The sequence below is a fragment of the Armigeres subalbatus genome, chromosome 3, assembly GCF_024139115.2.
Source record: "Armigeres subalbatus isolate Guangzhou_Male chromosome 3, GZ_Asu_2, whole genome shotgun sequence".
NCBI classification, from domain to species: Eukaryota; Metazoa; Arthropoda; class Insecta; order Diptera; family Culicidae; genus Armigeres; species Armigeres subalbatus.
The window spans coordinates 328181772-328198875 of NC_085141.1; the positions used below are offsets into that span (position 1 = coordinate 328181772).

The window sequence follows — 17104 nt, forward strand, 5'->3', positions numbered from 1 at the left end:
TTAGCGTCCCACCTAACACCAGGACTTGGGCTTGTGCGCTTCGAGCGGCACACGGTCGCTTTGGCGGAGCCTACTTGCGGATCCATGCAGCTTTTTATAGAGGTTTAACAGGGCCCACTGTCAAACCCCACCACATCCTAGGCAGGCGCCTCAACTCGCAGATGGCCTGGGGAGGGATCGTCAAGCCCTTGGACATAGTCCCTGCTGCCCCTGAACCTACCTGCCACCAGAGATAGAGTTAATGGTTAAGTATATCCTCGCCGTCTCCCTGTTCAGTGGGACAAAAGCCTCCACTACTGCTCTGCGATCGATTCCAATAAGGTCGATGTCGTCCGCAAAGCCCAGTAGCATATGCGACCGTGTGATAATAGTGCCGTTCCTCTGCACGCCAGATTTTCTAATAGCGCCTTTGTGTGCAATGTTGAACGATAAACTCAAAAGTGCATCACCCTGCTTCAATCCGTCTAAGGTCACAAACGAGGTTGACACTTCGTCTGCAATCCGAATACTTGATTTCGAGCCATCCAGCGTTGCACGTATCAGTCTAATCAGTTTCGCCGGAAAACCATGTTCGGACATTATCTGCCACAGCTCATTTCTTTCACTGAATCGTATGCTGCTTAGAAATCAATGAACAGATGGTGACTCTGCAAGTTGTACTCCCGGAATTTATCAAGGATCATTCATCAGCAGACTGGGCATATGAGGACATCCCATCCAACAAGCCGGCAGGCAGCTCTTCATCCTCCCATATTTTCTGGATAATGTGGTGGATTGATTGATACAGCTGCTCACTTCCTTATTTGAGAAGCTCGACCGAGATCTCGTCCTTCCCAGCAGCTTCACTATTTTCCAGCTCGTTTAGAGCCTTCTTAACCTCGTCCAGCGTTGGTGGTTCCACAGCTTGACCGTCGCCGACTATGTCCATCCTTCTCCTTAATACACCTTCATTTTCACTGTTCAACAAATCTTCGAAGTGCTCCTTCCACCTGGTTGCCACCATAGTCTTGTCTGTCAGCAAATTCCCCTTTCGGCCATTGCACATGGCGGGCACTGGCGCAGTCTTATGCCGCGTGCCATTGACAGTTGCGTAAAACCTCGGCATATCGTTTCTATCCATGTTCTCCTGCGCTTCAGCTATCACACTCTTTTCGTGTTTTTTTCTGCGGTGGATTCGGTGCCTTTTTTCTGCGGTGGATTCGTTTCTCTTCTGCCCTTACTATACTACACGCTCTCTGTTGGAACGGGTACGAGCCACAAGCATTCGACTCCTAGCAAATTTTTTTTTCGTCCGTCACTCGCTGGCACTCCTCATCAGGCTTGCCAAAAACTCCTCGCCGAGTAGACAATGAGCAAGAGCAAGCGTTTTTTGAGGAGCAGAAATAAGCATCAAAACTCAAAACATTGTTCATCATTAAACCCGAGCTTGTGCGTCGCAAAACAAGAGCGAGTCTATCTGTTCCTCTTGTTCTTGTGGTGCGTCACTCACTTACACTAACACTCAAAACAGGCTCTAAGATTTTTTTCACACACAAAGCGTCGCTCCGGAGGGTCAATGAGTGCTCTTTCGCCCGACGCCTCACTCACATGTGTTTTTATTTTGCACTTCCTCACTCTGCTTTTTTGTACCTCTGCTTAATTGTGAGGATGCGAAGGCACCATTTTGCTGATGATGATTTTATTTGACTCTAGCGAGTGTGAGGAGTTTTGTCAAGCTTGCTCCTCATCAAACCAACCATTTCGTTGGCGTCGCTGTGCAGTCCCTAACACTTTCTGTGCTGTTGTAGTCACAGCTTCGTGGATATTTTCCCACAATCTGTTGACGTCGCCAGATCCGGTGGCATCTCCTATCCGTTCGTTCAACTTCTGGTGGTACTGTTCAGCAACTCCTTCAACTGACAAGCGTTGGATATTGAAACGCATCTTTCTGTTGCTTCGTGAATTCGTGACGCTGGAAAGTCGCGCCCGAATTTTTGCAACTACAAGATAGTGATCCGAGTCGATGTTTGGACCTCTTAAGGACCTTACAACTAAAACATCCGAATAATGTCGTCCGTCGACCAGCACGTGGTATATCTGTGAGCAAGTGTCTCCACTCGGATGTTGCCAGGTGTGCTTGCGGATATTCTTACGTGCGAAGTAGGTACTGCTTATTGTCATCCCTCTAGCAGCAGCAAAGGTTACAAGTCGCAGACCATTATCGTTGGTAGCGGAATGAAGGGTTTCCGTACCAATGACAAGGCGATCTGCGATCTGCGCATTTGCATCCCCGATGACAATCTTAACATCGTGTGTACTGGCCCAACTGGGTGGTCCCAGTATTGAAAAAGACAGGGACACAGTCTTCGACCAGAGGTTGTACAGACTGAACACTTAACATCTAGCATGAGACAACGGATAGGACACATAACACCCAGTGAACCAGTGGAGAATTTTTCAATCATAAAAAGTTTTCTCCTTACCGGGGCGGGAATCGAACCCACACGCCATAACACATACGTCTAGACGATTGACGTCGCTATCCGTACGGCTATGAAGCCCAAAAAAGTTTTGATGTCACAGTAAATTTTTTCTGCTATAGATTTTGATCTTTTAACCGTTATAACGACCGAAAGGTAATCAACCTGAGTTAACAAAATTGGAAGATCTCACAACAACAGAATTAGTTATCGATTTGCTCTCAAGTTTTGTTCGAGATGGCACCCAAGCAAAGCTTGAGAGCAAATCGCCAAAATGTTTTGAAGTTGTAAAATAGTCGATTATGACTACTTAACTAAATATTTTTTTGTCGTTTTAGTGGTTAAAATAACAAAATGTATAGCAAAAAAACTTCAGTACAGTCAAAGTTAATTGCCTACATTCAGAGTATAAGCCACCCAGAGTGTCAAGCGTACTGGTTTCGTGGGATCAAACCCTACCGAAGGAAGTGATTACTCTCCAATACGTTTTTCAAACTAAATCACTCACATGTTGTGTAATTGCACAAATCGAGTTTCGGACATAGTAAAAAAAATCTTACCGTGACATCAAATCGGAAACTATTCCTGCTGTCGAAGAGATCAAATCGAAAACAAATTTTGATAATAATCTCCGATAACAAAATATCTGTGTACCTTCTTATTGTATTCGATGCCATATCTACAGCAAAATGAGACCAAAATATGTAATTAATCATGATGATTCATATTTGAAAACAAATTATGAATTCAAGTTGATGTCAAAATTAAAATATGTTTTCTACATACTCTCATTTTGTTTTGAGACTTTGCTCGGGCAAGTGCATGTCAAGAGAAAGAGATCTCGCACACTACGCACATTTACTTTCAGTGAGAGTGAGAGTGCGCGCTTTTTGGCAGCAAAATAAAATTTCGATGACGAAATAGAAATTTTTTATAAAAATAGGAAATTCCAAAACAATGCAAAATTATCATAAACAATTGAGAATTTTCCATTCTGACTATCAGTTTGTGCAGGCAAGTCCAGCTATGGGAAAACTCACTCACTCACACGAACCACACCGATTTAAAATCCCAATCTATCAGCGAACACATGATTGCAAAATGAATGCTACTCAACCCAACAGCGAACCTACAAACGATTCATACCTACTGAGTGCCCCCTGGGTGTGTAAAGTTGAATGAAAGAATTGCACTAAATGAACCGATTTTCCCATACCTGGGCAAGTGGCCAGCTTTTCCAGGCCCATCTTGATGAGCTCAGCTCCGATACCATCCTTACCAGCAACTTTATTGGTTTTTAGCTGTTGGATGGCATCCTCAACTTCCCTCAAGGTGGGGGCTGGTTGGCTTCCATCGTTCGCTGAACTGACGTAGTCGTCTTTTCCGCTGCCTTGACTTTCACTGCCTGTACTCTCAGTGCCATTTAAATATCCCTCGTAGCGCTGCCTCCACCTTTCCTTTGCGGGATGCGTTGAGTACTCCGCTTCTTCCAGGCGGCGTTTCTTCTCTTGAAAAAAGCGGATCTGCTGTCTCCGCTTCCGTCTATAACATTCCACGTTCTGCCGGGTAACTTGCTACAGCGCAAGCGCCCGCGCTGCGTCTTTCTCCTCTAGAACATGTCTGCACTCTTCGTCGAACCAATCGTTCCGTCGACTTCTTCCCACATACCCGACGTTGTTCTTCACTGCGTCGTTAATGGCTACTTGACTGTATTCCAGCAGTCCTCCAGAGGGGCCCCATCGAGCACATCCTCTTCCGAGCCTCGAGATGTTGCGCGTATGCAGTGGTGACATCAGGATGATTCAGTCGCTCTAGGTTGTACCACGGCGGTCGTCGGTACCGAACATTGTTGATGACGGATAGTTTTGGGCGCAACCATCACCAGATAGTAGTCAGAGTAGATGTTAGCGCCACGATATGTCCTGACCTCGATTATGTCGGAGAAGTGCCGTCCATCAATCAGAACGTGGTCGATTTGTAATTCTGTCTGCAGTTGTGATCTCCAGGTGTACCGATACGAGAGGCTGTGTTGGAACTAGGTACTGCGAATGGCCATATTCTTGGAGGCGAAATCAATTAGTCGTAGGCCGTTTTCGTTCGTCAGCCGGTGAGCGCTGAACTTCCGTCTAAACTTCAGTCTAAACTCCTCCTCTTGGCCAACCTGAGCGTTCAAATCTCCTCGTTCGCACCATTGATCCCTTCCAACAAACGGTCCACGATCCTTGAGGACATCTGCGAGTATGCGTGTGCTCCCGATGAAATTGAGAGATTTACAGTTTCACGAGCCGAGTTTCCAATCGCAAGTCCCTTTTCGTCGCAGTGGTCTTCACCGATGGTTCCGGTCCGTACTCTCTTGTTGATTTTTCGTTGCGTAAGTTTTTCTAAAGGCTGGCTTGCAGGGCCTGACACCTAACCCCCTAAATTTCCGGAGGACCATTCCTCCTTATTTCCGATGGACCATGGTGCACAGTTTCACTTAGAGTCTCTCGCTGGCACTCGGACGATGATCAGCAGACGCTTAGTAAGATTTGGGGAGAAGGGGAGCAATCCCCTCTTCCCTGTCAGTATACGACCCTAGTGCCCACCGGGGTTGGTTACCCGATCTTCCCTAAGGCTATTCGTATCCCAGCGCCACGAGGAGGTAGGGATAGGAGTTGCTGGGTAAGAGGCTAAGGACCGCGAGAAAGGATCTATTTTATTCCTTCAGGTGCGCGAAGTACCAATGGTACGCTTTACCCAGCATTTGCCCCTCTCATTATCTATAAAAATGCGAAGGATCAATGGCATGCTACACAAATCTCACCAATTTATATTCTCCTACAGGGCATACAAGTGTGCAAAATGTTTTATTCAACAGAGCTGTCAAACAACACCACATTTTAGGGAGACACCATAACACGCAGTTGGTCTGGGGAGGGATCGTCAAGTTCAAATAAAGAAACTAACATTTAAGCTTTTATGTGCCTTTCAAAATAAGGTGTTTGATCAACAATCCATTCTCTTCGTTAGAATTCGCAAGGAAGTACAGCAATAGTTCGCTAACTGGGCGCCTTTTAACTGGACTGTTTTTTAACTGGGCGTTCGCTAACTGGGCCAAAGCCCAGTTAAAAAGCAGTTATCCGTCAAAAAACAACAACAAAGACTCGGTGACGAGGGGATTCTGAATGGTATATTCTTTAAGGTTACTCCTGACAGAATCCAAGTTTCAAAGTGCTCGCGTTTTCGGGGGCACACCACTCGATACGGAGGCGGCGGACAACTGTCATTTTTGTTGATTCAGCTATGCTGCGTCGCAGCATGCATGAAAAAATAAAAATGACAGTTGTGCGTTGCTTCCGAATCGAGTGGTGTGCCCCCAAAAACGCGAGCACTTTGAAACTTGGACTCTATCAGGAGTGACCTTAAGCTTCATGTAAAACACGATCACAACAATACATCGCGAATTCCCTCGTCAGCCCAGTTAAAAAGCGGCGTTCGTTAACTGGGTTGGTGTTTTAGCCCAGTTAGCGAACGGTTGCTGTAGCTTGAACAAATCTCGACTGTTTGAGAATACCTTGGAAGAAAGCAATGCTACGCTTGCTCGGCTTGTGCCACCTAAAGATAAGTCTCTAAAAGATGAACAATCAAACTTACCCATCTCGTTTGCTTCCACTTCATTCTAGGCACAGAAATCAAAGATGGTGAACGGCTACCGGTAGCTGTCAAGGATATGGGAGCATGCGAAATCTACCCCCAGACAATCGCTCACAACCCCAATGGACGGTAAGTAATTCGATCCTCTCCACGAACTCATCTCTTATAGATATCCTTCCCTCCGTCAACAGATTCGTAGTCGTGTGCGGTGATGGCGAGTACATCATCTACACCTCGATGGCCCTCCGCAACAAGGCCTTCGGTTCGGCGCAGGAGTTCGTGTGGGCCTCGGAAAACAGCGAGTATGCCGTCCGGGAGTCCAGCGGCACGGTGAAGCTGTTCCGCAACTTCAAGGAACGGAAGAGCTTCACCCCGGATTATGGCGCTGAAGGTACTTAGTTTTAATTCACTCAAAGACTTAATCATTCCTAAACTCTGACCGTATCGTACATGAATGTGTCTTGTTCTCTCTTCTTTCTAAATTTTGTACCACATGCTTACCATTCTTACCACTTCGCTTAACGTCAATTCATTGCAATCTAATACCGAAATATGCACCAATGCCCACCAATGAGCAGAAGGTACTTGTCCAGTAGTTAGCAAATTCGCTTGAATTCCTTTCTAATTGATTACGATTTAAAAGAAGAAGCTAATGTTTCGATGTCTGTTTTCCGGCTCAGGTATATTCGGCGGACAACTTCTGGCGATCAAAACGTCCTCCGGACTGTCGTTCTACGATTGGGAAAATCTCGAACTGATCAGAAGGATTGAAGTACAACCAAGGTAAGAACTTGTGCATTCGACGATTAGAATTCGGAATAGTCAAATATTGCTTCCCGCAACAGACACGTATTCTGGAACGAAGCTGGAACGCTGGTTTGCCTGGCCACGGAAGACTCGTACTTCATTCTGCAAGTTGACATTGCGATGATTCAAAACGCTTTGGCCACGAAACAGCAACTCAGCGAAGACGGTATCGAGGAAGCGTTCGATGTGAGTTCACTCCCCGCATCACATATAGTTGAAGTGACGATTCCTAATGACTCATAAACTTTCTTAGGTTCTGGGTGAGGTCAACGAAGCCGTCCGCACCGGTCTGTGGGTAGGAGACTGCTTCATTTACACAAATTCGGTAAATCGAATCAATTATTACGTCGGCGGAGAGATTGTCACCATTTCTCATTTGGACCGGACTATGTATTTGCTCGGCTACGTCCCCAAGGATAATCGGTGAGTTCGGTTGTCATTTTTAACTTAAACAAGCGTTTACTTATGCTCGTATTATTTCTTTTTCGCTCGAAAATAAAGGCTCTACCTCGGCGACAAGGAACTGAACGTGACCAGCTTCGCGCTCCTGCTCTCAGTGCTCGAGTACCAGACGGCCGTGATGCGGCGGGACTTTGAAACGGCCGATCGCGTTCTGCCAACCATTCCCAAGGAGCACCGTACCCGGGTAGCGCACTTCCTCGAGAAGCAAGGTTTCAAACAGCAAGCCCTGCAGGTTTCCACCGATCCGGAGCACCGGTTCGATTTGGCGCTTCAGATAGGCGATCTGGACACGGCCCTGCTACTAGCGCGCGAATCGGATAGCCCGCAGAAGTGGTCTCAACTGGCCAGCATTGCCACCAGCAAGAACAAATTCGATCTGGTTAAGGAGTGTCTGACCAATGCGAACGACTTTGGCGGGCTGTTGCTGCTGGCGACCAGTTCCGGTGAGTAGAAAGGAAAATGAAAATGAGGGGCGGGGGAAACGGGTCGTCGTAATTACAATTTCAAATAAGCGTGAAGAATGGAAACGGTCAGTCTTTGGTGGAAGGAGAAAGTTATGTTGGCGGGTGCGTAGGCATTATGGGGGAAAAGAGGCGAGACACTTTCAAGATTGTATGTTTGCCAATAAAGCAGGCTGACTTGGAAGGGGGAGGGAAACCGCATCAATAGTACTGACTGAACATAGAGGCAGCTTTTCTCTTCTTGCACAGTAGGAGCTTTAACTTTAAAGAGCTGTACAATAATTCGCCCTGTCCGAGAACAAGTTCAACACAGATTAAACGAAAAACGATTCGTCAAAAATTTACGGAATGCGATAAACAGATTGAAGTGAAAACGGTCAGTTGAAATTTGGTGTGTGTGAAAAATGATAACAGAGTAGTGCGAGGTGAGAAGAAAATGTGGGATGTTTGAAGTGAAAAGTGAATGGTGAAATGTGTGAAGTAATGAGTGAGAAATTAAATGTGATACGTGAGAAGTAAGAAGGGAGTAGTGAGTTATGAAAATCCAAAGGTGGGAAATGAGATATGATTATATGGCAACGAGAAGTAAGAACTATGTGGTGATAAGTAAGGAACAGAAAGGAAAAAAATAGAAAGACCACAACAGAAAAGGAAGAAGAAGAATAAAGAAAGCAGAAACAAGCAAAACCCAAAATAAAGAAAGAAAAACGGAAGGGAAAGGAAGAAAATAAAAATAAACTCCAATGAGAAAAAATAGGAAAATGAAAGAACGAAAAATTTAAATTTAAAGAACAGTAGAACATTTAAAGAAAAGTAGAAGGAAGTAAGAGAAAAATAGCGAAAATCAATAGAGAAGAAGACAGAAAAGGTTGAAGAAAAAAGAAGAAGAATACATAAAAAGAATAGAAATGAGCAGAGAAACAGAAAGTAGAAAGAGAACATAAAAGAAATTTTTTATTTTTTTTTGTCTTTATTATCGAGACTTTCAGCCCGAGGCTGGCTCGTCTCGAGGTAAAAGAAAATTAAATAAAGGAATAAGGAAGAAAAACATTAAAAAAATACTTCTCACTTCTTATTTCTCATTTCTTACTTTTAACTTGTTACATTCCACAAAAAGTTCCACTACTTTTTTTCTTTTTAAATTTACTCTCCCTTTTTCTCACTTTCATTTCATTTCATTTCACTTATTTTTTCAATTCTCACATTTCACTTCTCATTTTTCACTACTCACTCCCTAATTCTAATTTTTCATTTTTCAGTTCACATTTCTTCCAATTCACATCACAATTCCCGTTTCTTATTTCTCATTTTTCAGTACTTCTCACTTCCTTATTCGTCACTTCCGATTTCTCACTTCTTATTTCGAATATGAAATGAAAAATTTCTCATTCCTCGCTTCTCACAACGAAAAGTAAGAAGTATGTGATGATAAGTGAGAAAAAGTATGAAGGAGAAATGAAGAAAGAAAAAAACTAAGAAAAAAGAAAGACAAAAACAGAAAAGGAAGAAGAAGAATAAAGAAAGTAGAAACAAGAAAAACGCAGAACAAAGAAAGAAAAAGGGAAGGGAAAAAGAGAATAAAAAATAAACTCCAATGAACATGAGAGAACGAAAAATTTAAATTAAAAAAAACAAAGTAGAAGGATGTAAGAGAAAAATAGTGATAATGAATAGGGAAGAAGACAGAAAAGGTTGAAGAAAGAAAGAAGAATAATAAATATAAAGAAAAAAATAGCAAAGAAACAGAAAGTAGAAAGAGAAAAGAAAACACTATTAGAATAAGGGAGAAAACATAAAAAAACACTTCTTATTTCTCATTCCTTTCTTTTCACTTGTCTCGTTCCACAAGAAGTTCTACTACTTTTGTCTATTTACACCCCACTCCTAATTCTTCACTTTCGCCTTCTCACTTTTTTCATTTCACTTCTATTTTTTATAATTCTCATATGTCACTTCTCATTATTCACTACTCACTCCCTAATTCTAATTTTTCATTTTTCAGTTCATATTTCTCCTAACTCGCATCTCAATTCTTGACTATTACTTCTCATTTTTCACTACTCACTCCTCACTACTTCTCACTTCCTTATTCGTCGCTTCCGATTTCTCACTTCTTATTTCGAATAAGAAATGGAAAATTTCTCATTCCTCGCTTCTCACAACGAAAAGTAAGAAGTATGTGGTGATTAGTGAGAAAAGTATTAAGGAGGAATGAAGAAAGAAAAAAATTAAGGAAAAAGAAAGAGGAACAGAGAGGAAAGAAAATAGAAGGACAAAAACAGAAAAAGAAGAAGAAGAATAAAGAAGTAGAAACAAGAAAAACGCAGAACAAAGAAATTAAAAGGGAAGGGAAAAAAACTTCAATTAGAAAAAAATAAGGCGCATGAGAGAATGAAAAATTTCATTTATTATTATATTTTTTGTCTTTATTTCAGAGCCTTTCAGCTCTAGCTCTTTAAAATTTAATCCAAAAAAACAAAAAAAAAACCAAAGGGGAAGGAAGTAAGAGAAAAATAGTGATAATAAATGGGAAGCAGACAGAAAAGGTTGAAGAAAGAAGAAGAAGAATAAATATAAAGAAAAGTAATTAGCAAAAAGTAGAAAGCCAAAAGAAAACAATTATTCCAATAAGAAAGAAAAAAATTAAAAAATAACTTCTGACTTCTTATTTTTTATTCTTTACTTTTCACTTGTCACGTTCCACAAGTAGTACCACTACTTTTGTCTATTCACACCTCACTCCTGATTCTACACTTTTCCTATTCTCCTTTCTTTTCACTTATTTTTATTTTACACTTATTTTTCATTATTCACTACTTACTCCTTAACTCTAATTTTTTATTTTTTTTTGTTCATATTTCTCTTAACTCACATCTCAATTCTCAATTATTATTTCTAATTTCACTACTCACTCTTCACTACTTCTCACTTCCTTATTCGTCACTTCCGATTTCTTATTTCTTATTTTTTATGTGTAATAAAAATTTCTCATTCTTCGCTTCTCATTCTTCTCATTCTTCAATTCTCATTATTCACTACTCACTTTCCTTTTTAAGTGTGTGAAGTGAGAAGCGAGAGATGAAAAGTGAGAAATCAGAAGTGAGTACTTAATACTGAATAGTAGGGTGAAGTAAAAAGTGAGATGTTCGAAGTGAGAAATGAGTGGTGAAATGTGAGAAATGAGATAAGAAGTTAGTGGTGAGAAGTGAGATGTGATAGATGAAAAGTAAGAAGTGGATGGTGAGAAATGAGAAGTGAATGGTGAGAAATGAGATGTGATAGGTGAGAAGGAAGAAATAAGAAGTGAGAATTAGCAAAGAAAGAGATATGATAATAGAGAAGAGAGAAGAAAGGTCTGAGACAAAAAGTAGAAGGAAGTACAATCAATAATGAAAAGGGGAAACGGGAGAAGGAAGAAATAAGAATGAAGATGAAAGAAAGAAGATTAAAGATAGTAGTAACAAGAAATAATGAAAATAGAAGCATAGGAAGAATAAAAGAGAATAAAGAAATATAATAAAAAAGAAATAAAAACAGCGAGATGGATGAACTAGGTCCGAGCTCATTGACAGACAAAGGAAAAATGGAAGAAGGATTAACTTCTCTTTTAAATTTCTCATTTCTCACTTCTCATTTCTGACTACTCACAACTCACTCATATTTCCTCACTTCTCTTTTTTCACTACTAGTCACTACTTATTTTCCACTCCTTAGTTCTAATTATTTTCAGTTTTTGTTTCTCCATACTCACTTTTCATTTTTTGATTCTTTTTTTTCATAAAGAAAGGAACAAATAAAAGGATATAAAGTAGAAAGAAGATAGAAGATAAACTGTAGAAAAATGAAGGAATAAAAAAGAATAAAAACGAAAGAATTAAGAAAAGGAAGTTTAACTTTTCACTTCTTACTTTTTATTACATATTCGCATTTCATTTCTCACATCCCACTTCTCACTTCTCATTACTCACCCCGAGCAGCACACTTGTTGTAAATGAGTTTATGTCACTCACATACGACCAAATTTTAGTCATATTATGAGTTACTGCAACCAAATCGGTCTGAATTGTGCTGTTTGGTACACCTCACTTCTAATTCCTCACTTATTTCCAATTCACTTCTCAGTTATCACTTTTAGTTCTTATTTTTAATTCCCATTCCTCACTTCTCATTGTTTTCTACTAACTTTCACTCCTTAGCTCTAATACTACACTTATCAGTTCTTATTTCTGACTACTCACTGCTCACTTTTTGATTCTTACTTCTCATTTCACCATTCTTACATCTTACTCCTTGTAGGGATCGGATCGAGCAGCAGCTGGAGACGGCTGAATCGGATGCAGCCGTCTCCTCCGGACACGACACTCCTCACTTGTCGCTTCCGACTTCTCACTTCTTATTTCTTATGTGGAATGATTTTTATTTTATATATTTTATATTTTATTTTTATTCCTCGCTTCTCACCTCGTAACTCTCATTTTTCACTACTCACTTTCCTTATCAATTGTGTGAAGTGAGACGCTTCATAGTAAGACGTAAGTAATGAGATGTGAGTACTGAGAAAGGGGAAGTGAGTATTGAGATATGAGTAGTGAAACATTAAAAGTGAGATGTTCGAAGTGTGAAGTGAGTGGTGAAATGTGAAAAGCAAGAAGTAAAAATCAGAAATGAGAAGTGAGTGGAAAAAAGTGAGATGTGATAGGCAAAAAGTAAGGATTGAGTAGTGAAAAATAAGAAGCAAGAGATTAGAAATGAGATGTGATACAGTCAAACCTCCATGAGTCGATGTTCTATGACTCGATATCGACTCATGGAAGCAAATTTTGCTATGTTGAAAAATATTTTCTGGGTTACTGTGATGGTCCATTCAAACAACTTCCCAGGGATTTTCTATTCCATATCTCGATATTTCCATGAGTCTATGGTCCCTTCAATATCGACTCATGGAGGTTTGACTGTAATAGAGAAAAAATAGGAGTGAGAAGTGAAAAGAGAGACAGGAAGAAAAAAAAAAGAAAAACGTAGAAGGAGTAAGAAAGAAAAAAGAATAAATCTAGGAACTTTTTCAAATGGGCGTAATTGAGTTTGAATTCAATTTTTGGAACGGTGTATTGTGGCGTCAAATTGTTGATTCAGTGTTATCTGTTTAGATGTAGACTAAATAAATGAATCAATTTTTGGAACGGTGACTGTGCGCTCCATTCAAACTATTTTGGTCAACTAATGTTCCCAACAGAAGGAATGGATTCCGATCTATCTGGTAGAATCGGCAGTTAAACGAAATTTGCTCAAAAGAGAGAGTAATAGCTTTTTTTTAAACTGGTAGGTAAAATAAGTTACGCCTGATTGAAAAAATGATTAAACTCAAAAGGGAATTAGGAAATTCAGGAACAAAAAGAGAAGAAGGACAAAGAAAATAAGCAAGTAGGGAATTTAAAAAAGAAAAAGAAGGGAAAAAACAAACAATAGATGATATAGAAAGTCGAAAGAAAGAAAAATAGATTAAACAAAAAAGGACAGAAAGGGAGTGATGAATAAATTTAGAAAAATAAGGAATGCGAAAAAGTGAGAGAATGGAAAAAAGGAAAAGAAAGAAGAATTAACTTCTCACTTTGAGGCTCATATTACCGTCATCCAGTCATTGACGAGAAAGACAGCCACGTGCTCGTGGATGGGGCTGGATGGGGCAAGTATTTTTGCTTCAAAACTACATCATCCAATAGCGAAGACATAATTATATCCGGTGGATGCTTTATTTGCTTGTATTTCGCTTTAGTTTAAAAAAAACTGCCTTTTGCAACATTTTTTTCCCAAGAGGGGAAATCGACGATTTACTCTCACGCTCTCTTATATATAAGAGAGTCATTTGTTCCTTTCAACTTCTCATTTCGTATTTCTTATGTGAATTGAAAAAAATAAAATATCTCGTTTGTCACTCCTCACTTTCCTTAAGTAAAGTGTGAAGTGAGAATTGAAAAGTGCGAAGTGAACAGCGAGTGGCGAGAAGTTCAAAGTAATATGTGAAAAGTGAGTACTGAAAAGTAAGATATGAGAATTAAGCACTAAGAAATCAGAAGTAAGAAATGAGCAGTGAGAGGTGAAAAGTAAGTTTTTTGAAGTGAGAAGTGAGCGGTGAAATGTATGAATTTAAAAACGATAAATGAAAAATGTGTTGTGGTGTGTTGAAGTGTGAAATAAAAAAGAAGTAGGAAGAAAATAGGAACGAAGAAAGGAGGAAACATAAATAAGGAAGAGAATAGAATATATAAAAAGGATAAAGAGAAGAAGGAAAGAATAAATAATAATCAAAATTTTAAAAAAGGAGCAAGGAAAAACATAGAGAAAAAATATGAGTAAAGAAGTAGAAAAATGTGAGACTGAAGAATAAATTAAAAGGAAGAAGGAATAACTTCTCACTTCCCATTTCTTATTCCTCACTCACATTTTACTTCTTTTGAATTGTCATTTCTAACTACTCATTATTCACTACTCACTTCTGGTCCTATTTGTTCACTTCTTAGTTTTTTTATTTTTCTTTATTTACGAGACTTTAAGCGCGTGCCACTTCTCAGATTTTATTTCGCCCTACTCGATTCTCGATTCCTATTTTTCATTTCTAGATTCTTACTTCTCACTACTCATTACTCGTTCATTACTTCTCACTTCACACTTTTTACATTTCATGTGAATTGAGAAATAAGAAATGTATCATTCCTCACTTCTCGTGTCACACTTCGTAATTCTCACTTTTTATGCCTCACAATCTGACGATTTTTTTAACTATTCGGCGAAACGGTATTTGACTAAACGCCAAATGGCCGATGTGGAATAAATCTATTACTTTGATCAGCTTCTTGGCTAAGTCTTAAAACGATTTTAATTCTAAGATTTACCAAGTTGAAAATAAAGTTTTAATTAGTTGCACATCAAAGGGACATTTATTTATTTATGGGAAATCGGTAAAGTGGTATGAGTCACTTTTTATTCCATCTATTTTTTCCAAGCTACCTCTGTTTCACGTTCTAAAACTACCCAATTACCGATTCAGCAAACAAGGGACATATTGCACGCCCAAGTGGTCAGATATAGATCCGAATGCTAATAAAAAGTCGCACACTTTAACACAAGGGGAATTTATGCTAATGCAATACCATTGAATGGGTAATCATTACCACTTTCTTTCCTTCTCCTCTTCCTTTAGGGGACGTTGACATGCTGCGGAATCTGGGCGAGAACGGCGTGTCGCAGGGCAAATTCAACATCTCCTTCCTGTCGATGTTCCTGCTGGGCGATTTGGAAAAGTGCTTGGACATTCTTATCCAAACCAATCGGATACCGGAAGCAGCGTTCTTCGCTAGGTTTGTTTTCTTTTTTTCCAAGCTAGAAATTTGTAATCACTTAAATTTTATTCAATCAACAGAACGTACCTGCCGAACAAGGTGTCCCACGTGTTGGACATCTGGCGAACGGAACTGGCCAAAATCAACGAGAAGGCTGGCCAAAGTTTGGCCGATCCGCAGCAGTACGAGAATTTGTTCCCCGGTTTCTATGATGCGGTCAAGACGCAGCAGTTCCTGCTGCCAGAGCGGTCCGCTCTGTTGCCAGCCCAAGCTGCCATTGATGTGAGTATTCTTTGGAGGATCTGTCTACTTATGTTTTCCTCAATTTTTTAATTCGCAATTTTACGTTTTTCTTCGTCAGGTTCCACTGAATATCGATCGTGATCCGGTGGCGGAAATGAAACAGGCAGAAAACGAAGGACGATTCGATTACGATCCGAGTGCTGCGAGCAGTGCGGAAGCAGGAACCACCAGCGCGACGCAAGGCGTAAGTATGAAGAGTAACGGAATTAATCAATATTGAACAATTAAAATTCTGATTGCAATTGATTGGATCAGAAGCAAAAGATTTTTACATTTCCTTTTGCTATTTTAGCATAATTTCATCGAATTTCTACTAAGTTTAAGTTCTTTGGTCTGTTTGATAGATTTAGCCTATAATTCTTCTGAAAACAATCTAAAATTCCTTATTATACATTTTTCTAACCCAATCAGAATCTCACATCCACTATCGCGAAGGACAGTTCTGCTACGGTATTGGCAGCAGAGGTCGGAAGAGCTGCTGCAGCGCCATTGCTAGAGAAGACCCCAGCCAGTCAGCAACCACCCGCCGCCAATCCGATCAAGCGAAAGAGCTCGCTCGATGACTTTGAGTCGGAAATCGAGGCGCTCAATCTGGACGATAATATTGACACTTCGGTGAGTATTAGTTCTTAATCTTGTTACAATTCGTTCCGTTCCTTAATGGAGACGTTCTTCTTCCAATCTGGAAAACAGGATGTAAATATAGACGACGATCTGCTGAGTGATTGAAGGGCGCGGGCAATCGGAAGCGAGAACGAGAGCGAGCATTATTCCCCTCCACCAGCATCAGCATCTGCTGAAATCCCCCTTTTACTAGGCGATAGTGAAGAGTATATAGAAGTTTATTATAATTAAATCTACTGGAAGAACATTACGTTAAGGAAAATATAGAAAACAGTAAATGAGAAGTGGAACCATTTATGGGAGAAGAACACGTTGGAGCGTAAAAGAAATGGCAAATTGTGCAAGGAAAAACTGATCAAGTATTGTAAGCAGACTCTAAATAGGAACCAAATTTGGCGTTTCGTTAACTTCAAAAAAATATACACCTTGCTAGAGGATGAAGGCATTCCTTTACGATGTTATAAAAGTTTTCTCATTTTTTGAAATGTTCGACGAAGCAGAAAAGCAAGATCAAATGATAACGTTTGTTCGTTTGAGTGCTTGAGAGTGAGGAAGAGAAACAAAGTTTGAGTGGAATAACGAAGACAAAAACCGTTAGAAAGATGTTGCTACTTTTTTAACCGCTGTCTTGGGATTATTTTCTATATGTTATCTCTATGTTAGCAATTACGCTGCTGATTGTTCATTACAAACTATTGAGTTTCATTTTTAGGGTAATGGCTTATATCAACCTACAAACCTTACTTCTATCCGTTGTAACTTTCCATTACACATCTCTTGATACTTCACTAGAAAGCAGACAGATAAACTTAACGAAAATTAATAGTTTACTGAAAAAATGGAAAACCAGGCGAAGCTAATAATATAAGAAAATCAGTATATTACAAAACTAAGTTGGGTTGTACTTGGTCTAAAGCATTCCGAACCTGCCCAATCATCTCCTAAAAGTGATATCTGTATCATGCGGGTGCTCCTGTCACCTACCGCCTCGATTGACGAAATGGTTCTATATCCATTT

At 40.0% G+C, this 17104-nt stretch overlaps 1 protein-coding gene across 2 annotated transcripts in view; it reads left to right on the forward strand.

The window, feature by feature from the left end:
* LOC134225597 (coatomer subunit beta') overlaps window positions 1-16975 on the forward strand; it is a 77943-nt gene extending 60968 nt beyond the window's left edge. For both annotated transcript variants that reach the window (XM_062705795.1, XM_062705797.1), the window contains exons 4-14: window positions 6122-6221; window positions 6284-6483; window positions 6773-6875; window positions 6938-7085; window positions 7153-7322; window positions 7401-7804; window positions 15021-15177; window positions 15240-15441; window positions 15521-15646; window positions 15874-16077; window positions 16156-16975. In XM_062705795.1, coding sequence (XP_062561779.1) covers window positions 6122-6221; window positions 6284-6483; window positions 6773-6875; window positions 6938-7085; window positions 7153-7322; window positions 7401-7804; window positions 15021-15177; window positions 15240-15441; window positions 15521-15646; window positions 15874-16077; window positions 16156-16191 — 1850 coding nt within the window. In that variant the 3' untranslated portion in view covers window positions 16192-16975. The remainder of the gene's footprint in view (window positions 1-6121; window positions 6222-6283; window positions 6484-6772; window positions 6876-6937; window positions 7086-7152; window positions 7323-7400; window positions 7805-15020; window positions 15178-15239; window positions 15442-15520; window positions 15647-15873; window positions 16078-16155) is intronic.
* Window positions 16976-17104: the final 129 nt, after the last annotated feature.